Raw genomic sequence first — 24947 nt, 5'->3', positions numbered from 1 at the left:
ACCAAAAAAGCAGCAGTAAGTTGCTGAGAATAATACACAAAAAGAACGTCCAAGGGAAACAAAGCAAGGACAATCCAGGTAGTGTAGTCACACAGTCCAAGTTACTAAATCCAGGAAGTAAAGAGTCAGAATAATAAGCCAAGGGTCAAGTACCTGAAGACAATACAGTTTTTAATGAAGCCAATGAAAATAAAAAATGAGCAGCTCAGTGTTTAAATAGGGCACCCTTTTTTATTGATGCCAACACCCTGCCCTATTTAATGTATTTCCTTTCTAAAAAAAAAAACATAACTTACACTTTTTGCTTTTTCTAGATATCTTTTGTAGCGCTCTTCCATGTGTTTCATATCATCATCTTTCCTACGCAAAGCATCTTGCAATTCTTCAATTTTCAGTGCTTGATTACGAAAGAAGGAAAACACCAACATTACTCTCACAAAAGTTGTTCAAAACAGCAACTACCGTAAGTTGTTTTTATTGCACAGTTAACATTAAGAAGCTAATGGTTTTAACAAAGAACACTTGCTGTTAGTATCCAAACAGCTTTGTGAACACTTTGTGGTATCCAAAACAATCACTTCGATAAGTTAAAGAATGAAGGAGTAAATTAGTGATAGACTCAAATAATAGCTAAAGAGGACAAGTAAATTCTTTATTTTAATTTAAGGCATCTGAGAGCATCCAAAAAAAATATTTCTTAGGAATAACAACATTTTGTTAACTGGGTAGTGGCAGTTTAACTTCTGTGTTATTCAGAAAAATAAAATAATTCTGAAAACCTTACAAATGGGCTCATGGATTTAATAAAAAAAAAAAAATGATTTTAAGACAAATTATATGTATATAAAAAAAAAGTGTAATATTAATGTAAATAAATATCTTGTTGCATGTACACATCCAGACTGTAAATAGATCTCCTATTGTTAAACCTTAGGATTTTGCATTTGCTCAGTGAGATGCCACAGGCATCTATTGTTTATTATGCACAATGACGCTTGTTACTATCAGTTGTCACAGAGTAATGGAAATAAGCCACCTTAATTATTGACATTACTTCTTGGGAGGGCTTTGCAAAAAATGCTCCACAAGTGACACAGATACTTTAAGAATCTCAGGGAATACAAATAGTACCTTTGCATTATTAAAACTAAATAAAATGTTATTAAACCGAATACAGAACAGACAAACCACATTAAAATAATGTGAAGAAATGTCTTCTATTGTGTCATGTGTAGTTATGCTACATGTCAAAGTGTTAGTAGAAGATTACTGCTATTGGCCAATGTGTGTTAGCTGCTTGAGGAACTAGTCTCTGCATGAGATAAGACATACCTAAATTTTCAATTCACTACCCATGTATTTAACATCAGTGGGCTCTGGGGTACAAGTATGTAGAGGTCAACCTGTTGTTTCAAGCTCATAACTGGTAGCTTCATCCAGGTAGTACAAGTGTCAAGTGTTACAAGTACTGGTAATAAGGTCATAATGATAGAAGACTCTTGGATCATTTCTAGATCACCGATTGGTTGGGAAATAACATCTATTTATTGTTTTCTTGGATTTTGCACAAGAGGGCCTTTTCTGTGCACCCATAAAGTCTAAACATAAATAAAAGTTTTAAGAGGTTTTTTTTTTTCTAATTATTTTTTTTTTTCAAGATGTTTACTATTTTGTGTGCATATTAACAGTAAACGATGTGAAAGTGAAATAAACATACAGCTATTGTTATATCTCGGTTCCAGATCTTCAATAATTGCACGTTTTTTCTGTAGTTCATTGTTGGCTTCATGAAGCTTTTCCCTGTTTGCAAAAACAAACATATAACAGTTATGTTAACAAGAATACCATGATTACAATGAAAACCACATTGAAAGAGTGCAAGGTTAACAAAAACAATGGCCAAGAAAAATATTGCTAAACAAAACAAACAAAAAAATTTGTTTATTTACAAATTTTGTGGTACTGTTCAAATATTTGCCGTTTAGGAGTTAAATCACTTTTTTTGTTTATGTAGCTCTAGTCATAACTCTCTGCATGTGACTTGCACAGCCTTCCTAAACACTTCCAGTAAAGAGAGATCGAATGTTTAAATTTCCTTTACTGCACATTGTGTCTAATTTAAAATTTCTTATCTCCTGCTCTGTTAATAGACCCCGCGGAAGTCTCCTGTGTGTGATTCAAGTTCAATTCACAGAGCAGGAGCTAAACGCTTCTAAAGCATGTTAACATCTGACTGAATATTAAAAAAAAAAATCATGCAGACTGTGTTAGTCACATCCAGGGGAAGTGTGGCTAGGGATGCATGAACAAAAATAAGAGTGATTTAACTCCTAAATGGCAGAGATTTGAGCTGTGAACTGCAGGGGTATGGCAAATACCTGAACCTGTCTCTTGCAGGCACTGCAATCTTCTTCCTCCTGGCTCTTTAGTGCCAGGAGTTAACGTCACTGCTGTAGTCTCGCACATGCACGCGAGTAGAGCCAGTGAGGTCTATCGAGGGTCTTGCAAGACCACTGAAGCCTCCATTGGTAAAGCTAATTCCCTGCAGCAGTCACTGGTGACGGGTAAAGGGACTGACATTTCTAGACTGTGGTAGCTCCGGCAAGTGTCTAGAAGTGTCATGCGTAGGAAAAATACTGAAACAAAGTAGGAAATACTTTGTCTCAGTATATCTCCTGACCGGGTTGGAATTTCAGTGAAATTCCAACACAATAAATGTGAATATTTGAGAAAGATGCAATTAAATTTTTCAGAGGGGTAACAGTGCCACTTTAAGCTAAAGTAATTTAAGTGCCCACAGTATGCTTTAACTTTGGTTAACAAGGGGAAAAACAAAATTCTGAAAACTCCATCTAAAATAAACAGTACTCACAGATGTTCTTCAAGCTTCTTCTTCAAAAGAATTGACTACATAGGAAAGAAAAAAAAAGTAAAAAAAAATTAAAAAATAAGAAAATAAAAAAAGTATGATCGTCATACACAATTGAGCATACAAAAATTGAACACAGTGAATCTAAACCTCACGATCTGCTTTAAATTCATTTTAGAAATTCCATCTAGCTTCAGGAGAGGAACAGAAATTATTCTTTACAAAATGTAATTATTTCCTTCTAACAACTGTTAAAATGATAAAAAAAAAACAAGTGCAGATTAAAGTGTATTTTGATGCATGGTACACTCAAACAGGACCATATTTATACATATGTGCATTTGGGCAGGACCTCATATGCCTTCTGTCATTTGTCTCTTAAACCCTACTGTAAATACGCTAAAGATCTGCAGAAAAGTTGGCGTTATACAAGTAATATTTATTTTATTATAATTTGCCATTTTGTAATACCATACTAACAGCGACTGATGACCAATCAATCTATTATTTATTACAACTAGCATATTAAAAATATACTGCATGATACATAATGTCTTCACTGTATAAAGATACTACAGTATGTTTTGAAGCACTGTCTCCGATTGGACTTCTGCATGTTTTAAAGATGGAATGGTCACTTCTTTATAAATTTATACCGTTGTACAAAAACATTGAAAATCACCTATAACTTATGCTAACATTTTTTCATGAAATGCTTTTAAGTTTATATTAAAGGGAATACTACAGTCACTCAGAACACTTCATATGAATTTTTATGGCAAACGGTGGGGCGGCGTGACCCAGGGGCAGATCCAGAACCTAGTCTCGAGATGGGCACAGAGAAGCTCAGTTGCAGGATATAGAGGTGTGGATTTCTACATTTATTTTTAATTTTGACACGTCACAAATGCATGGTTGTTAAATATAGGGATAAGTAAACACAATGTTAAAAATCCTGGTAAAGTGAACAAAATAGGCTAAATTACAGCATAGTAGAAAGAAAGAAATATATAAAATAAAATTTAAAAAAAAAAAGCACAAAACAAAAAAAACAAAAGACAAAAAGCAATTAAACTATACTCACAATGGCCTTGCAAAATCAAGCCAACAAACAGAAGCATTAGTAAAAAGAGCAAGAAAAAGAAACCGGGTTAACAAAGGCATGAAAATGTCTCAAAATAAGCATTAAAGAACACGAAGAAATGAACAAGAGTGTTTTGCTTTCTTCTAACAGTATGTTGAAAACGGTTTCATTCAACAAGCTATGGGGTAGACATCAGAAGGAAAGATGCACAGCCATGTCAGAAACAGCAAGGGTTGTTAAACCAAGCTTTGGCATCAAAGTGACATGTTTGTTTATGAGTTGGGGCTTCTGTAAGCCTGGCTCACTTGGCTAATATGTTGGAAGTAGGAGCCCATAACCAAACAGCAAGAAGAGATGCTCAAACAGAACAATTATATTGTATGGATAAACCGGGGTATAGGTCTATAAATTAATATTTCTTGCCACAAACATAAGCAACAAAACAGAAGCAGGAATGACCACGTAAGAGCAAAAGGTTATACCATCATGAAAGAATCTTGGCATCAAATCTACTTGCCATTGCAAGTAGAAAATGAATAATCAATTAACCTTGAATATTTTTTTCCCACTGTGGTAAAAAGAGGAGAAGAAAAATGTGCATAGACTGATGTTTGGTGTCAATATCATTTACCTTTATCTTGTTGGTAATTCCACCTATCTCGACCCATTAATTCTGGCTTTGGAGCCGTATCACTTTCAGGAAGTACTAAAGATTTGTTGATCCGTAATTTAAATCAATGAAGTATTAAACCTCATCTATGCTCTATTGGTTCCATATTAAAAAAGCAACACATAACCCTAAATTTGTTTCAGATTTCTGCTATTGTAAGTGGTTCACAGAAAGTCTAGAGGTTTAAGGCAAAATAAAGTTTTCCAAATTAGTAATATATGGCTTTTAAACAAAGTTATTACAACCTTAATGAGCTACGACTACATTTTTATTACTTGGCAGACACCAGCCTGTACGATTATATGTATTGTGTTTTCTTTTTTTCTTTTACATTTGATAGCACTAATTCCGATTAAAAAAAATAAATAAATAAAAATGATGTTTACCTATTGAAATTGTCTGATGATAGGTTTTGCTGTTATAATTTTAGGGGATACTTTACATATTTCTTTCTCTCTAATATTTTGCCTGGGCACCTGTAAGTAAATATTTTACTACAATTTTTTTTTTTTTTTTTTATCTGATTCATCCATGTTAAGGACCAGTGGAAAAGTATGTACAGGACAGGGCACTTTTGTTATATTAGTATTGCAAAGAAGGGTGTTTCCACAAGTACCAGATTTAAGTAAATGAAACCAAAGGCAAAGCTGTTAAGGAGTACAAAAGCAAAATATTTAATAATGCACAAATAATAATGCAATATAATGCAATTTCCCTTCACCTACAGATCCTTCCTTTAAAAGGGAAAGGGGAGATGTATGGCAAAATGAAGACAGAAGTCGCCATTGTATCCCCATATCTCATTTGGGAAAATAAATCTGTGAAATGCTAAAATGCATTCGATTACTTACATCCTCAGCTTTTGCGCCTTGTTCTTGTAAGGATTTCTGAAGTTCTTCTACTTGAGACTGGACTTCCAATAGCCTCTGGTTTACCAGTCTACAAAAATAAAATAATAATAATACAGTGGATTATCTGTCACGCCTTCAAGCAACAAAGGTTAAAAAGTATACTGGGTGATGAGAATTTAAAATAATCTCTTAAAGGAAAAATACCTGTTCTCTGTCTCCAACTCATTTTTGCGCATGTTTGCATCGTCTAGTAAACTTTGTAAAAGTGATATTTTTTCATTATCTGAACCTTCTTGGTTTATTTTTAACATCTTATTTTCATGTTGAAGACGGATAAGTTTCTCCCTAAAGGGGGAATAAAAACACAACCTATAAACATCATTGAATAGCTTTACATTTCAAAATTAAATTCATGTTACACAAGGTATAAGAAAACATAGCTATTTTAATAGTTAAAGGAACACTATAGTCACCAGAACAACTACTGCAGGCTTTTTTCTCCTGTATGGAACACCTCTAGTGGCAGTCACTCAGACAGTTACTAGAGGTGCTTCCTAGGTCAATGCTGCACAATGTGGTTTTGCCATGCATGCGCAATAGCTTCCCAATGCTTTCCCATAGGATTTTAATGATCACAGTTAAGGTGGCAGGACAAGGGCAAGGGCGCTGGAAAAAAGTGGGTTTTACACCTTTTTAACAAGGGACATGGGTGGTAACCTAAATGGTGGTTTCAAAACTAGAGAGTCAGGAATAATTGCTTGTATTTCTGACACTATAGTTTTCCATTAAGTCAAGAAGTGAGATACGTTACTTCCATATTAAGATCATGGCATCCAGAGAATGAGGCAAAAAGCCAGAGTTTAAAATATTTTCAGATACAACTTTAAAAGAAAACCTTTAATGACAGATTTAACTGAATTATAATGGCTCTCAAAGCAACAAATAAATAACTAATCAATGATTCTGTGCTGCCATTGCCAGAGGTTCCTTCATTGTTTCACTACGATAACATCCACACTCTGGCCATTCTTGCTCATGCTCTCTCTGCGCAGAGATTATCCCTTTTTTTTTTTTATACTTTGCATGCAGGACAATCATATCAGATGACACAGCCATCACGGTCAAGAGTGTCCTATACTCCCTCTGCAAGTGTGAGAAAGAGTAGCTGGGTGAATATCACTGTGACAAAGAAGGAGAACCCCCTACAGAAGGATTGAGAGAATCTCCCTCTCAATCGAATGTTGCCATAGGCCTCTACACTACCAGCATAGAAAGGTCTATTGCAAAAAATTTACATGTAAAAGGGAAGGCAGGGCAAATGTCAAAGAATTTTGAACTAATTTATTTCACATAAATTAAAGCATTTCCAAATGTTTTTCTCTGAACTGCTACTTAACTTTGGTCAACCTGCTAGATTTATCATTAAAAACATCAGCTGATGCAAAGCAACCAAACAGAATATAGAATAATATAATATATTGGCAAACCCCTCACCTCCCCCCAAAACTACTTACTTTATTTCAGGGGTAACAATCTCTGCGGCTAAGCTGTCAGAAGGTTCTTGGCTACTCAATGGCAGTAACCCTGTGTAAACAAAAAACAAAAGAAAACAAACAAACGGAAAAAAAAAAAAAGGTAAATGCAATAATTCAAGTTAAAATTAACCTGTTATGAAGAAAAACAAGCTTACCTGAAATTGCTCCCGAACACATTGAATACACCATGTATCACAAAGGTACATGGTGTATTCAAAATAAAATATAAAGAATTTTCCAGCGCTGCTTCATGAGAGTTACTTTTCATCCAAAAACCTAACTCTTGGCCACCCTCGGCTATGCCTGCTCCACTCCTGAAGTCTTTATTGATTTACCCTGCTTGGCGCACATCCCAAGCAGGGCAAATCTCATCAGTGATGTTGGCACGCTGGCTTTCCTGCCAGTGTCGGGACGGAGTGACGTCACGTCACTCCGTTCCTACATTCCCACGCCAGTACAAGAAGCACTGCTGTGGTATGTGCTATAGTTGGAGAGGAAAGGTCGTTTCTGCTCTCCTTTGTCAGCACACCAAGGCATTGACTGACAGCTGGGAGAAACAAATATTTTTAAACCATTTTTTTCTTCTTAAATATACATTTAGAAACATAGAAACATAGAATGTGACGGCAGATAAGAACCATTCGGCCCATCTAGTCTGCCCAGTTTTCTAAATACTTTCATTAGTCCCTGGCCTTATCTTATAGTTAGGATAGCCTTATGCCTATCCCACGCATGCTTAAACTCCTTTACTGTGTTAACCTCTACCACTTCAGCTGGAAGGCTATTCCATGCATCCACTACCCTCTCAGTAAAGTAATACTTCCTGATATTATTTTTAAACCTTTGTCCCTCTAATTTAAGACTATGTCCTCAGAAAAACTGCTAGCACAATGTAGAGATAAAATCTTATGCTCAATCTAATGAAAGTAAATTGTTTGGAGCATGACAGGTGCTTTTTAATACTGCAGAATGGTGGCATTATTGGTGTTGTCTTTTCAATATGACATTTACATTTAGCCAACATCCATTTAAAATCAGTTTTTGTGAAACTGCTTCAGGGTTTTTCTCCTGTCCACAGAACTTTCCCCAGTGCTAAACGTCTTCATTAAACAGACAAATCTGGACAGTAAAGATATCAAACACAAAACAAAGAACATGAATTAGAAGCCACACTGGTTTTATTTGGAGCTTGGACTTTTACATGTGGAGGTCTACATTCAAAATAGGTCAAAAGGTTCCACTGCCACAATAAAATAATTGTAAGTCAAATGATCTTGTAGATAATCTTTTTTTTCCCATTGTGATAAAATATGAGAATTTTGCGTTCCTTAAACTGGTGTTTGCAGTTCATAAAAAATAAACCCAAGTACACATACAAAACTTTATTTAGTCTTTATCTTGAAATATTTTTGAAAGCAATAAAATTACAAGTGAGTGAGTGTGTCCCTCATTTCAGTTCTGTAATATTTGTGCACAATGACACATCACTTCACCAGAACATATTGTAAAGTGAAAAATATTTTTAAGAAAAAAATTGCTTTTGGGTGCGAGGCCTAACAGTTTTGATACATGGATGCACTATCCGTTATCCGTGCTGGTGCTTCTTATTTTAGAATATTTTCAAATCATGCCTATTTGACACTTGTCTGGGATAAAATCTTTGAGGAGAGACCAGTGAATGTTCTCACGGGTGCCAAGGTATTTTTTTGGTTATGATTAAATAATAGCCAAAATGCTCAGGACCCTGCCAGTGCTTGCGATATGGACATATATCTGAAGGCATTTCATCAACACATGACAATACTCCTTTCCCCTGGTTAGGAATGGAACAAGTCCATCCGCCAGGTTGTGATGGTTGAGAGATACAATGGGGCCTAACCCCTAGAAATGCAAAGAAAAAATAGGACTAATGGGTTGCAGATTAAAGACAATCTGCCTCCCAAAAAGACCTTGTATCATTATGTGAAAAAAACTACTCTGCAATAATAAATATAAAAGTGGAGCGCAGAGAGCAAAAAACGAAAAACTCTTTATTAATCCCTCTTGGGGGAGAAACACACAGATACTAGACAAACAAGTAATAAAATTAGGATCTAATAGGATAGAATCGACTAGTCCAAAAATAATAGTAATATGGTCAGAAGAAATGCTATAAGTATGTGTGTGGCAGAATTGCCATAAATAGTAGCAAATAACTATGACCAAAAATTGTTCTAATTATAGAGTTTATTTACTTTTGTATTTAGAGATCTTCAGTTTGCTACATTTAATGTACCTCCCCCCTTTTTGGTCATAATTATTTGCTACTACTTATGGCAATTTTGCCACACACATGGTGGGATCAGATACTAGTCTATTACCAGCATGATACCAGGGACTCCTTCCCCCAAATCTCCTACAGCTGCTTAGACAGTTCGTTTAACATTTATATTGCTGGCTATTTAGACTGCAGGCCTCTTTCCTGCAATGTTGCAAACGTATTCTGGTAGATCTTTGTACATATATATTTGTTATGCACTTGATATACTCTTTGTTCTATTTATAGAATTTATTTACTTTTGTATTTAGAGATCTTCAGTTTGCTACATAAAATGTATCTCCCCCCTTTCGGTCATAGTTATTTGCTACTATTTATGGCAATTCTGCCACACACATACTTATAGCATTTCTTCTGACCATATTACTATTATTTTTGGACTACTCGATTCTATCCTATTAGATCCTCATTTTATTACTTGTTTGTTTAGTATTTGTGTGTTTCTCCCCCAAGAGGGATTAATAAAGAGTTTTTCGTTTTTTGCTCTCTGCGCTCCACTTTTATATTTATTATTGCAGAGTAGCTTTTTTCACATAATGATACAAGGTCTTTTTGGGAGGCAGATTGTCTTTAATCTGCAACCCATTAGTCCTATGTTTTCTTTACAATTACAATGATACTACTGTTGCAGCAGACTCCTAACATGGCAACTGACCACGTGTCGGAGCAGTTACGTTGTCAGTGACACACTTCTGATGCAAATTTTTGCCTGCTTTTTAAGAGGAGTTATAGCGAATACTCTGAAGGGGCCAGATGTGAGTATTAGAAAGTCACAACCTTTAACTTAAAGGAGGACTATAGGACCAGGAACACAAATATATATTTCTGACCCTTTAGTGTAAAAACCACCATCTAGCCCCCCTGGCCATCTCTTGCCTCCCTAAATAGAGTAAAATCTTACTTGTATTCAAGCCTGAAGCTGCTGGCTCTGCATCTGTCTGCCTCAGAATAGCAAGCTGTGTGCTGACATAATCAGAAGTGTTGTTCTGCGCCAATTACAATGCTTCCCCATAGGATTGGTTGAGACTGTGAAGGAGGCAGATCAGGGGCAGAGCCAACACAAGTCAAACACAGCCCTGGCCAATCAGTATCTCCTCATAGAGATGAATGAAATGAAATAAATGAATCTCTATGAGGAAAGTTCAGTGTCTCCATGCAGAGCGTAGAGATGCTGACCATCAGTGTTGCATGTTGTGCAGCACTGCCCCATGAAGCATATCTAGTAGCCATCTGAGGAGTGGCCACTGTAAGTATCCCTAGGCTGTAATGTAAACACTGCATTTTCTTGGAAAAGACCGTGTTTACAGCAAAAGGCATGAAGAGTATGATTATACTCACCAGAACAAATTCAATAAGCTGTAGTTGTTCTCGTGACTACGGTGTCTCTTTAATAATGTTCATTGAATAAACCCCACACAAATACAGTTTAGTGTTTTACCTGCTGTTGTGAGTTGTCCCTCCTGAGCTTGTACACATCGGAGCTCTTCAATAGTTTCCTTCAGAGAATCCCTTTCTGTTCTTAATCTCTGGAAAGAAAATATTATATACTTTATATTATGTCTAAAATGTTTAAACAAATATGATGGCTTAAAAATAAACACCAAAAGATGTGTAAAGCTTCAAAATATAGAATGTGAAGTATTCTTTGTTTTATGGTGATTGCATATCTGCACAGTCCATACTTTATCTTGTGAAAGCAGAAAGGTCTGCATGCCACATCACAAGCTTTTCTGATTTGAGAAAAATGGTTGATTCTTAAAAAGTTCAAATCATGAAAAAAACATTTCCTAACAAAATTTGGATAATTTGGTTTTCCTGTGATATGCAGAGCTTGCCTGAGGGTTTTTCTGCCTTTATATTTTTCTAATTTGCACATCTGTTTCATATGCCATTTCTTATGAATGTTGCTTCAAGAGATGCAATTTCTTATGAATACAGCTTCAAGAAAGGCTAACTGGTGTATGGCCTAAGAGATTAAAAATGGAAGAAAAAAAACCAAACAAAAACAGTGAAGACACTCTAAGCTAGAAATGAAATTATGCTACAAACTGAAAACGAGTTATTATCGAGCAGTTTCACGTGTAGCTCAAACGTGTAAAAGTGAAATATGTAATGTATATCCAACATCAAAGTGAAGATTCGAACAATAGGGACAATTTAACCAACCAATCTCAATCAGTTATTGTCATCTAATATGACAAAAGACGGACATTGATAATGCAGAAGTGCAACATCCACATTATCACTGTGGTTGAGGATAAGTTGTTCTCTGGATCTTGTGAAAAGTTCTTATTTTTGCCAATCTGCTTCCAAATGGCCTATGAACAGCATTTAAAGTCTGACAACAACAAAACCACTACACTAAGTGTAAGGGTAGTGCTGCTTAAAGCCTACCTTTCCCCAATCGCTTCCACTTCTCTCCCTCTCTCAGGTCAAAGGAATTTTCCCGCAATTCTCACCTAATCTCGCAATGCCTCCCTTCACTATTCCCCAGCGTCCTGTCAGACAGGACGCCAGCGAAACTACCAAATTCCGTCCTAAAAGAATGTTTAGGACGGAATTTAGTTAGAATGGCATTCGGTAGTTTCTGTTCGAATCGGAATTTCATTTGAATTAATGAAATTGCAACCCTATTCGTGCCACAGGTGCATCTTGCAGCCGCATAGTAAATAGCTCTCTAATTCCCACGGTATCAGGGAGCTATCTACAACAAGGTTGAAAGAGGCGTCAGCTCCCTGCTTGTAATAAACGAATGAACAAACGAACACCGACATTCGGTCTTTGTTTGTTAGTTTGACATTTCTATTCATTAATTCGTCTTTCTGACGAATGAATGGTCAAAATTCCCGTCCGAATGTCTAACTTGGCATGCGCGGAAATTTCACAGCGCTATCTAGTGTGGGCAGATGACGTTTCCCCCCCGGACTTCATCTACCCACACAAAGATGGCTGTGCCCAGGACCTAGGTCCGGGCAGAAAATAAACATTAAATATAGGTAATATGGGGGGCTTAGGGGCGACCAGGGGGCTATTAGATGTATTAGAGTCTGGAGGGGGTTAAAAAAAAAAAAAAAAAAAGATTCGCTTTAAAGTGTCCCTTTAATACACTTTTAAGAATTACTTAAAAGCAATAAAAATGTTTCTTTGTTCATCAGGATATTTATTTCACAATGATCAAAAACTTCATCCTTTTCCAATATATTTTGAAAAGTTAACGTTCTAATGACCACAACATAGCTTGCTTCAGTTGTTGAGGCTTTTCACCTATTTAGGTCTACCAACAATTCAGAAAAATACCATAAATGACAAAGAAAATCCTCTTGAGCAACAGAAAAACAAACTGGGATGGCAAAATTAAAAATGCACACAAGCTTGTATCCTTTAGAACAAAGTCTCAAATTACACCGTTGATAAAATTCAATACTTACATCTTTTTCTTTCTGTAAACTGTCAATTTTTTCCTTTAGTCTTTTGTATTCAAACTCCAATTTGTCAGCTTTTTTAGACTCTTCAGAAAGTCTATTTTGAAGTTCTACTACCTGTTAGAATAATTAAGAAATAAATGTTTTATCCTTCAAGGACCAGTGTACTGACAATTAAATATACATTGTTTTACGGTAAAGAGAGGACTTTATTGTTTGATGTACATGCATAACATATTAATGCAACACTCCAAGCACCACAATACTACAAGGTTTGCCAATGACTTTACTACTTAAACTCAGAGGATGATATGATACTTCTGGCACTGTAACCACTACAGCTCTCTGTAGTTATTATGGTGCTCTGAGTGTTCCTTTAATAAAACTGTAGCAACAAATGGTAACATTTGGGGGTAAAATTTATATTTTACAGTTTTTGCTAAATTCGTATACAATTACTGCAGTAAAAAAAAAAAAATCTATATATTTTAGAATACAAAACAATTGGCAATGTGTCCCTGATTTGGGACACATTGCTAATATTATAATCATCATTAATATTACATTAGTAACATGGAGCACATTACAACTAAGACTTATTAGAGGTAAGAGAATTTAAAACCTTCGCACAAAAGTTTAATCTTTTTTAAAAGTAGATACCAGAAGGTATTGCCACTATAGAAATAGGACGGCCATTATAGAATCATTGATATAGACATGCCTCATTACAATATGGGAGGGGGTGTACCCATGTACAAATACAGTTGTATAAGGGGAATTTATGGTTGGCTGGGAGTAACTGCATTTGAAGTGTTGCAAACATTAACTCTCATTATTCTTATTATAACCTGAAAGGGTATAAACCTTCAAGACACTTTGGACTTTAATTTCCTTTATTCTATAGGTAACTAAGTTCTATCACTAAATCTCCCCAACCCTTCTTCTAAACCACTCACTATATGCAACAGGTTGTCATACATCCAATTAAGAATATCTAAATAAAGATAAAATACAGATACGGTGACCATACCAAGGTTCACCTAACACTAATGACACTGGCACAGTGTGGGTGATCATTGCTGAGAGAGATGCATGAAGACCTGATTATTATGAAATGGAGAAAGGTACCTGTCTCTTATAGGTTTCCAGCTGACTCCTGGCAGCATTGGCTTTCCTGAGTTCCTCTTCAAGACTGACCGTATTCTGCATGTACATTGTGTTCTTCTCCTCCAAAAGCTTCACTTGCCTTCGTAAATCCCCAAGATCCTCCAGTTTTTTCTTATAGGACTCTACTTGACTTTCCAGTTTGGACACCTTATCAGAGGAATGCCTGTACATAACCAAATCAAGAGAATTAATTGTTTTTCAGATCAAAACTTTTTTCCCTTGAGTTTTTCTTTATTTACGGTGTCATTAAATGTATAACATATCCATTACATTTAAACCAAGTGTGTAAGAGCTGCAAAATAAAGAAAGAAAGATTTGTTGAAAAATGTATTCCTCACAAATGTTTTAATCAATTTGCTTAAGGTGGCAACAGCATCGTCTAAGGACTTTGCATTATTAGCAATCCCCAGTTCTGGTGTTTATAGTATATCCCTGCAGTCTTAGCACTGTAAACGTTGCCTTTTCATAGAAAAGGCAGCATTTACATTAATTAAAAACGTTTTAGGATCAGTGGCGCTGTAAAAATTTGAGATTGATAAAATGCCTATCCAGTCTAGAGCCAACTGGCTCTTTGTGAGTGTTCCAATTTATCTCACCATTCTGATTTATGTGTATATACTACACTATGCTGTGTTTCATTTTTCATACCATCTATGTTTACTTATCATAACCAGATGTAAGGAACTTTAACCATAGTGTGTTCAATCACCTTGTTTCCTGTTTGTTTTACGTATGTGTTTACATAGCTGCATAGGAATGACTCTAGTGACAGTCACTCAGATGGCCACTAGAGGTGACTCTAAATCCACACTGTGCAGCACATTGTGGAGTACCTACCTTCAGCACCTCCACGCTCTGCATGGAGATGCTGAACGCTCCCCATATAGATGCATTGATTCAATACATCTCTACGAGGAGATACTGAATGGCGCCCCGTAATACACAAGACCTCAACAGGGGGTTCACTGCTTAAACTACGCAAACCCCAACCTGATGCATCTGAATATGAGAGATAATTAGATCAGAAATCACTAAGTTAATTATCCCCAGGCATCAGGGCACCATTACAATACATCCCAAAACATACAAAATGACACAAATAACCCCACAACATGTCCCGGGATAGCTCTCCATCTCCTTTGGTCAAAAGAGCACAGAATCATCCCCGGTGAAAGTCTTAACCTTGGATTGAAGTAAGGGCAATCTTCAGGACTGTGCCTAGTAAAGTACAGGGGGAACCAGGGAGGGTGACTTTAGCTTTATTAGTGAGAAATTGGGTCTGCAAAGTGGTAGAACTGCAGCTCTGTCACACAAAGTATGTGTTCGCCAAGTGTAGTTACAAAGGCTTATTATATTATATAACAATTGCTGTATTAAAGCTTTATAATAGTGTGCAGTCCCTCCAAGGCATCAGTAAATATGAGGAGTTTTATGGTGGACTACAAAAAATGGTTTTGAACACTGCCACAATCAGTTCTCTGTCCATTTTATAAATAGGCAACTGGTATCAGAGGGATCGATTGTTACAATCAGAAACAGTGAAAATCTACCCACACACTTTAGCATCTAGAAGTCACTAGTTGAAGCAAGAAAGGAGAAATCACATTATCATTAAGTCACCCTCTTTTACAACAGACATAAGAATGAGAACACAGCTGCACAGGAAATTGCTATGGCTCTGCCTTCAAACTATTTGGGCCTCATGTCAAGCTTCGACACATTATTCCGTTCTACACTGTGGTAAAGCAAACCATTTACAAAACCCATAAAAATAATTTTTAAAAACACAAAAACCTGTAATAAAACTAAAAGAAAAACAAAAATTAATATATTTTTTTTTTTTTAAATCAGAATTTTATTTGCAGGGTGATTTGCCATTTTCTGCTTATGCACCAAGGTAAGAGACCGCCATTTTAGACGTGTAAGTAGCCTAAAATGTTTTTCAAGTGATTAAGTGAAATATTTTTTAAAGTTTCGCAAATATCTGAATTAAAACATTTTTTTACGGTGCAATATCCATACTATAGCTTTAAAAAAAAAAAAAAAAAGCAGAAACATTAAAAAAAAACTTTATTTTATTTTAAACACATTTTGGACAGCAGGTGTAGCATGAGCCTAGAACTGCTTTGCCTCCAAGCTGTAGTCTTTACAGTGATAAGAAAATTCCTTTAAATAAAATAAATATGTGAATTTGTATTTTCACAAGGAAGATGCCCTCTAACACTTTGCTCCTTCCGATGACACCTTTTATATATGTGCAGTTTTAAGCCATTTAAAACCACCACAGTCATAAAGTACCATTCGAGATTGCCAATATATATACCAATTTACTAACAGGCTCATTGATCACGCATATTATTGTTCTTAGTTTTTGCACTAGATTTTATAGTTAATAAATATATATATTTTTGTACAATATTGTTTCTTATTGTGTTACCATTATCATCAATCAAAAATCCAGGGTAATGCATTAATTTAAAGTGATTAGTATTGTATCTCCACATTATCAGATTCTTGCCTCTCTGAATATAAGAATTACTGATTCCACAGATAAGAACATCTGACACACTAAATATGTACCAATAACAACTCAAACTAACCCCTTTGAAGTTCATTCAGACTATGGTCAATTCTTAAAGTGCTCTCTTCATTATTATTATTATACACAAAACCTAATCTTTTATCTTATCCTGGCTCATAAAATGTAATCCTGTGCCAAAATGGCAATAACCATAAATAGCAGACATGCCAAGTCTCCCGGTAGTTCCATTTTGCATGCGGCTCCCTGACACCCGCAGAACATGTATAATATCCTTGAAATCACACACACACAATCTGACATACAATGTATATCAGATTGTGTGTGTTGGTTTCCAGGATATTATACATGATTTGTGGCCCCTGGTCCCTTCCCTCATATTCACTAAGCAGGGCCCGGTAAGAGTGCCAGCACTTTAAGAGCCGAGTATCAGCCGGCAGGAGGACTGGAGGGAGGAGGCAGCAGAGACACAAAGTAGGATGGAGGGAGAAGAGAGGTTGGAGTGAGCTGCCACTGCATGCTCTCTCACATCAGCCTCAGCCAGGAGCAGAGCAGCAAGCAAGTCACCCTCCCGGAGAAAAAAGTAAGCTATCAGGAGTGTATCTGAGCATGTGTCAGTTTGAGTGTATCTATGTGTTTGAGTCAATCTGTAGGTCAGCGTGTGTATCTGTATCTGTGTGTTTGTGTCAGTGGGTGTGTGTATCTGTATGTCACTGTGTGTTTGTGTTAGTATGTGCATATGTATGTCAGTGTGTATCTGTATGTCAGTGTGTATCTGGTGCAGCCACCTCCCTAAAATGCATTTTTTGCAAGTTAGGATGTCTGCAATAGGATAAAAGGGAAGCTCAATAATGAATGAATGTAATGGCTTTGGATGTTTCTGAAATCAGTAATCCACTTTTTTGAAGAGAGGGATAATGATATAAACATAAATAGGATAAAGGGAAGCTCAATAATGTATGAATCTAAATGGCAAATATCATTACTAGGAAGGAAGTTATCTCCCTGCCATAATTTATCCATCAAGAAATCATAACTTCATAATTATTAGAGACATTGAGATGAGAAATTGTGAACTTTCTTGCAGCTCAAATGTCAAAGCATGATCTTTAAGAAGGGCACTGAAAACACTAGTAGGGCTAATAATGAGCCCAGCATGTGCTACGATCTTTCTAATCAGCAAAAGAACACAACCAAAAACTGCAAGGGAAAAAAAAAACAGAAGAGCACGGTCAAAAAAATGTATATTACATGGTTATGTTTTTAATAAATGCACTTAGTAAAAAGAAGAGGCAGTACATTAGCTCTAGAAAATACAGGAAAGATGCAGGTACGTTATCCACTCTCAAGGACACTTGAAAACCGCAAATAATAATTAGTTCTAAATATATTTTTCTAAAATGGTGTTCCTTAGAAAACAATACATCCTCTTCCCTCCCCCGAAATGGTACTGAGTAGGTCGCACTCACAAGAAAAGCTATTCAAAAGGCATGTGGCAACCAATACTGATTACCTTAATACATCCATTTCATCCTTAAGTGACTGAGCTTCATCTGCAAGAGTTGTTAAATCGTCATTCTGTTGTCTTAATTCTGTTATTTCTTTTTCCAGCTCTTCACATCGTATCCTGTAATCATCTTTGGATGCTTCAAGCCTATTAGAGAAGAAATAGAGACAGAACAAAAAAAAAAAAAAAAGCTATGGTTAGAACAGTGGTGTCATCATTAAAATGTTCAGTTAATGTTCCTGAAAATTGCAGAAAGAGTGGGAGCAGCTACGAAGAAAGAACAAGATGATAAAGTGAGACAGAGCTGTCACAAATCTTCTTTTCCTGTTCAATCTACTGTAAGCTACAGTGACCACTATATATACGTGTTGGACTTTATTGTCCCATATGGCATATGTTTTCTCACTTTCAGAGCAGTGTTAATTTTAGCAGCAAATTTTAATTTAGTTTTAATTACAGTCTTTTGACTAAAAATCCCTTTTAGTTTTAGTCGTATTTTATTCATCTGAATTGTTTTAGTTTTAGTCGACTAAATCTCCAGAAGATTTTAGCCAAGACAACTAAAATCTAATGGGTTTAATAAAGCCTTGCTCTCTTTGCCCCTTCCCCAGCCCCTGTGTCCCCTAACCCCATGTGTCTCATTCCCTAAGCCTGACTAAAAAGCCATTATCATTTTAGTAGTATTTTATCATCTGATTTGTTTTAGTTTTACTCTACTAAATCTCAACTAAAATTGTTAGTCGACAAAATTAACAATCTTTCAGAGTACATTTTGTGCTTATGTGAAGAACTGCAATAGTTATCCATTTTAACCAATTTTCAATAAACATACCGATATACAGTATATGGTTACATGATATGGTGTACTCAGGTACACTTCATTGTAATTTACTGTGGGCATCTTTATTTGCATGCAGTCTTGTGTATTACGCAATTAACATTTTTACTAGCTTTATCATTTTAAGAAAATATTTTAAAGCTTTAAAAACACATTTCCGTTTTAGTACTTGATAAAACTACTGACTTAAAATGAAAAAGAAAAAAAAAAAAAGTGACAGAAAATCTCAAACATCCCATATGAAACCTCATGAAAAACAAACGGAAAAATGCTACTTCTGGTTAAAAAGAGGTTTTTTTTTTATCATAAGGAAGTCAGTCAAACTAAAAAATAAAAAAATGTCAGTATCAGCATTTGGTTAAGGAACAAAGTGTATACAATTTTTGAAAGAGTGTTGCATAAAAAGCACATCTTCCCACATATATGCTTTGTTAGAGGAAGCTTAACTCTTTATAGAACAAGGGCTTTGTGTACGCAACACAGATTAAAGACACCATATTTGTGTTCCAAATCTCTAATTTGTAATAAACCTTGAGAAAGTATGTGATTAGCACAAAACAAACTTGTAGGACACATGCAGAGGGAAAGCTAGAGTAACCCAAGGGCAAGGTGCTGCATTTAGAGACAGAACAATCCATATTACGCCAAATACATTGCAACCTTAAAGGGAAACTATAGTGCCAGGAAAACAAACTAGTTTTTCTGGCACTATAGCTTCCCCCTCTGTCAAGGCCCCCTCCTGTGGTGCTGAAGGGGTTAATAACCCCTTCAGTCACTTACCTGTGTCCAGCTGCGCCCATGCTCCTCCCGCGCCGACGTCTGCTGGCGGGGGGAGACCTAATGTGCATGACTGTGCTCGCATTAGGATTTCCCTATAGGAAAGCATTATTCAATGCTTTCCTATGGGGGGAAAAAAAAATCTGACGCTGGAAGTCCTCATGCTCCGTCCAGCGTCAGATAACGGACCAAAGGTCCGTTTCGATTACGGAAGTCCCTCTAGTGGTTGTCTAGTAGACAGCCACTAGAGGAGGAGTTAACCCTAGCAGGAAATTATTGCAGTTTATAAAAACGACAATAATTACATGCTCAGGGTCAAGAGTGATGGGAGTTTGCACCCAGACCACATCAATGAGATATTATCTTAAGAAATAAGATTACACCTAAAACTCCTGTCACTAATTAAAAGTACTAGGAGATGTTTACTAATGTGAGAATTGCAGGGGGATTCAAAGTGCATTTCAAAATTTAGGCCAAAAAAGCCAAAAATTCTCTAAGTTAATTCTGCTTTCAGTTCAGTTATTTTGGTCTTTTATTTGTAATTCACTTTTAAGTTCTGAAAATTCTCACTTTTGTAAATATCCCAGAGTGTTTAATTTGTGACAACAATATTTTTGGTATTTTTTTGATGCAATTTTAATACATACGAAGGTAATCAATTCTCCCGTTTTCCCCCCAAAAAGGTACTTAAAGGGACACTAATGGCATTCAGACCACTTCAGCTCATTAAAGTTGTCTGGGTCCACTATCCGAGGTCCCTTAACCCTGCAATTGTAATTATTGCAGTTTTGAAAAAAAATGTAATAGTTACCTGTCAGGGTTAACTCCACCTCTAGGGGCTATCAACCAGACAGCCACTAGAGGGGTTTCTGGGTGGTTAGGTGAATTTTGGTCGCCGAACTGAAGCTGGACGTCATCATGCTATGCTTGAGATTATCCAGTAGCACACCAAAACCCACAGGAAAGCCTTATATAATGCTTTCTGATGGGGGAATTTCTAATGCGATCATGGCGTTCGACGCGCATGTGCATTAGGTACCCCCTTGCCGGCTGACGTGGCAGGAGCGGAAGCGGAGCCTGAAGCGGAGCCTGAACCATCGCCGATATAGGGGGCCATATAGGGAGTTATAGTGCCAGGAAAACAACTTTGTGTTCCTGGCACAATAATTTCTCTTTAAAGCCAATTTGTCACCAAAAATAAACTTAATCTAATATGCTATTACATAGCTTTGCGTCCCTGAATACCCTAGTCAGGACTAGTTTTCTTTATGTATAGCAGTTAAGGTAACAATTTCCAATAGGCAGAGCTGAAAGCAATACTGTGTTTCAGTTACCAAATGTACACCCAATCCATTGGTAAAAATCAATTCTGCAAAATGGTAAAAACAGCAGACATCATGAGCAGAGGTGAACCAAATGGCTGCACCAATGTATTGAGATCGAACACAAGAAAGAAATTGTAATAAATACAAATAAAGGCAAGTGGCAGTGGAAGGTAATATAATCATAGGATACAGTGGGCATGAGGGTTTCTTTAATTTGCAAGAAACATAAATATATGATCAACTACCAGAAAAAAATAAAATAAATGTTTACCATTATTCATCACCGGTCTTACCTAAAGGTTTCCTCCTGGAGTTGTTCAAGTTGCGTTTGAAGTTGCAAATGTCTACGTCCAGCTGGGCTATTGGGATCTTCTAAAGAATCTGACTGGTTCAATCGTTCCATCAAAATCTGGTTCTCAGCAAGCAAACTACTCTTCTCCTCTTGAAGACCAGCAACCTACAACAATAACACATGTTCTGAGTATGTGTTCCATGACACAAAGGGTATCATGATGCTTCCTCTGGGTCATGTTATTCAATCAGCATGCCAGCCACACACAGATTGCCACTGCAGCAACAGTAAATTCCACAACAGAAAAGTCTTACAGTCATTTTATATCATTATTGCATTTAAAGTGACAAAAAAGGTTTAATAACCCATTCACCCCACTCTCAAGTCTCAACAAAGTGGTTTAGAAGGAAGAAAGCATTTTGCCTTTGATATATTCCAGAAAAGTAATGATGGTCCAAGAACTCAGGGTAAATCCAGTGAGCAGATGTACTGAAGAAGATGAAAAGCAATGTTTCAGCCCACAACGGGGCTTTTGTCAATATATTCCAGTAATATATATCGTGACATATAAAAAACACTTTAATGTCAGTTGCTCCATCATTCTAAATGTCTTTTATATAAAACATAATGGTGTAGGAATTTAAAGGATCACTATAGGGTAAGGAACACAAACATGTATTCCTGACCCTGTAGTGTGAACACCACCATCTAGCCCCCTGGGCCCCTCATGTCTCCATAAATATAGCAAAATTCAAGCCTGAAGCTGTAACTCTGCATGCTGTTTGCCTCAGAAAAAGAAGCAGTCTGCTGACATCATTAGAAGTGGTGGCCTGATCCAATCATAGTGCTTCCCCATAGGATTGGCTGAGACTGACAAAGAGGCAGATCAGGGGCAGAGCCAGCATGATTCAAACACAGCCCTGGCCAATCAGCATCTCCTCATAGAGATTAATTAAATCAATGAATCTCTATTAGGAAAGTTAAGTGTCTGCATGCAGAGGGAGGAGATACTGAATGTTTGGATGCATTTTAGGCAGCCATGACCCAGGAAGGATCTCTAACAGCGATCTAAGGAGTGGCCAGTGAAGTGATCACTAGGCTGTAATGTAAACACACATTTTCTCTGAAAAGACAGTGTTTACAGCAAAAAGCCTGAAGGTAGTGATTCTATTCACCAGAACAAATTCAACAAGCTGTAGTTGTTCTTGTGACTATAGAGTCCCTTCATACAAAAAAGTATTGACCATGTAAAGCAGCATGCAAATCATGAAGATTAACAAAAATAAAAGGTGTAAAACACAAAAATATAGGATATATCTGACATCAATACTGAATTGTGAACATAGAACTAAAAGCATAGCTTCAGAAAGAGATACTTGCAAAAACTAAATACCGGTAGCTACAATTCCAATCAACCTAGTGTGCATCATAGGAAATAAACAAAAATAATAATCTTCCTGAAGATAAACTGAAATTGTGCAAGTTACTTAACGTCAACTTATGCAGAAACTTTTCTAAACACGCACTTTTCTCAAATCAATAAATGTTTAATCATCACAGTCTCTTTAAGAAATCCTCACTGACCTTTACAGTAATCCCCTCTCTATCTTTAGAAGGTTACAACTAAACTCCTTGTTCTGGGATACATCCAAGTCCATGAACAACAAAGGCAGACGCATTGAACACAAAATCATTAATAGGTGCCGGTCATCACTTTTAAATGCAGTCATTACTGAGCAGTATACAGTTAGTATCAACCTATAAACTACACCTTTTTATAACCTGTTCCTATAAAAAAATGCGAGTGCACACAAGCATACAAAGAAAACTTGCCGTGAGCCACCTTGCTATCTGATGTGACACGTTTGAGAAAGCTTGTGTGATTTTTCTACAAAACAAATCAGCATTGAAAGCTATTTTATTTCCCCTGCATAATGTCGCTGCAAGTATGAAGCTTTTCAAAGGATCTGACATTTACATAATTTTATCTCGGCTAAAAACCACTTTACCAGTAATACGATCACTAAAGGGCTCTCCTCATCCCTCTCAGATATTATATCTAAAATTAATCAATGATGATAAACATATATTCATCGCATATTATGTATAATAGGTTGCGATGGACACTAGAGTCCGAAAGCACTACGGAAGCATTTCCTGGTGTGATATGCACAGAGATAAGTATAAAACAAACTTGGCTCCCTGTAGAACTTCCCAGTGCTGTTGCGGACTTTTTTTTCTGTGATTGCATACACTTCTACATGCTGGGGTATCAGGTCCCCATGATGGTCGGCCATTATCATCCCAGGAAGCCCTTCGAAGGCATGCATGCTAATGCAAATATAACGGGATACCTTAAGTTTACAATTTATGCTTGGGTGTACTTTTACAGTGCTATGTATGTTTTAATTTAAAATATCGAAAAATATATATACTAAAAGCACTAATACAGCATTTTGAAAAAAAAGACAGCATAGCTCATAGGTGCAGAGGAAGGGTGTGGTATGCTACATTTCTGTGATGTGATATTCCCATTTTTCGGTAGAAAAGGTTAATAGTTTCTAAATTAGATTTGCAATCTAAAACGGTTATTATAAACTACGCGCATCCCTCTAATGCGCAACACTGGGCTAAGTGTACAATGCTCTAGAACAGGCATAGGCAACCTTCGGAACTCCAGATGTTTTGGACTACACCTCCCATGATGCTTTGTCAGAATTATGGGTGTAAGAGCATTATGGGAGATGTAGTCCACAACAACTGGAGTGCCGAAGGTTGCCTATCCCTGCTCTAGAAAAAGCTTTTTCTTATGTTTACAGTAAGAAACTTATAAAGACATTTTTCCCTTTACGAAACAATCTTACTACGGCATTTAAATATAGGAACAGGTTACAATACTACTATTCATATGTCTTTAAGAAGCACTATCGTATTTCAGTAAATATTAAAAACACCATGCATTATATTAGAGCCCAATTTCTCAACAACAATCACTTGTTAAGAAAGTCTTGCTTATGTTACAATTACAAAAGGTTATAAGCTAAAGGAAGACAAAACATTCACATAATATATAAAGACCTTATTGTATATTTCCTTAAATTGTTTACTATTTATGGAACAATTTATATAAAGCTTAAAGGAACACTCTAAGAGATATAAACACTAAAGCACACTGCAATAGTTATGGTACAGGAGTGCCCTGGCTATATCCCACCCCATATACCGCGCAATGTGAGTAGTCAAACCATTTGCTAACAGCTTGACATCTTACCTGAGGCCACTTCCTGCAATGAGGCTAGAAGCTCCTGGAGCTTCTGTTAGCTCTCCTGAGCTTAACCTTGATGTGCAGAATCAGCTGACCATTCTCAGCCAATGAGGCTTAGCACAATGCAGAGAGCTTACAGCTCCAATGGAAAATGTGAATGGCACCTGGCACACCCCAGGCGAGTTCTCAAATGTTTGACTATTACATAGATGGGTGCCAGGGCACTGCTGACACTAAAACCACCACAGTGAACAGCCTTGGTTATAGTGCTTTGAGTTTTTTTGAATTGGTTTACCTCTGTAAACTGAAAAAAAAAATCTAAACACATACAAAACATATAGAATGTAGAATAATGTTGAAGGCTGACATTAAAATACAGTTTTATAACTAAAGAGAAAACTGTAAAACAATTGAAAAGTAAACTATTGCTCCTTTTTAAACGCTTTGGTATTATTCACTAATTATTATTATTATCATTGCCATTTATCG

The 24947-nt window shown here is 36.4% G+C and overlaps 1 protein-coding gene across 1 annotated transcript in view; it reads right to left on the bottom strand.

The window, feature by feature from the left end:
* The window catches only part of HOOK3 (hook microtubule tethering protein 3), an 82446-nt gene that overhangs the window by 10829 nt on the left and 46670 nt on the right, over positions 1 to 24947 (bottom strand). The window contains exons 10-20 of the mRNA XM_063455352.1: positions 21195 to 21358; positions 17968 to 18108; positions 13877 to 14078; positions 12755 to 12865; positions 10765 to 10852; positions 6989 to 7058; positions 5679 to 5819; positions 5475 to 5562; positions 2873 to 2907; positions 1718 to 1800; positions 297 to 397 (exon numbers count right to left, since the gene is read on the bottom strand). Coding sequence (XP_063311422.1) covers positions 297 to 397; positions 1718 to 1800; positions 2873 to 2907; positions 5475 to 5562; positions 5679 to 5819; positions 6989 to 7058; positions 10765 to 10852; positions 12755 to 12865; positions 13877 to 14078; positions 17968 to 18108; positions 21195 to 21358 — 1224 coding nt within the window. The remainder of the gene's footprint in view (positions 1 to 296; positions 398 to 1717; positions 1801 to 2872; positions 2908 to 5474; positions 5563 to 5678; positions 5820 to 6988; positions 7059 to 10764; positions 10853 to 12754; positions 12866 to 13876; positions 14079 to 17967; positions 18109 to 21194; positions 21359 to 24947) is intronic.

The sequence above is a fragment of the Pelobates fuscus genome, chromosome 5, assembly GCF_036172605.1.
Source record: "Pelobates fuscus isolate aPelFus1 chromosome 5, aPelFus1.pri, whole genome shotgun sequence".
Lineage (NCBI taxonomy): Eukaryota > Metazoa > Chordata > Amphibia > Anura > Pelobatidae > Pelobates > Pelobates fuscus.
Note: the sequence above shows the minus strand (reverse complement) of the source record. Positions and strands in the feature narration are given on the sequence as shown.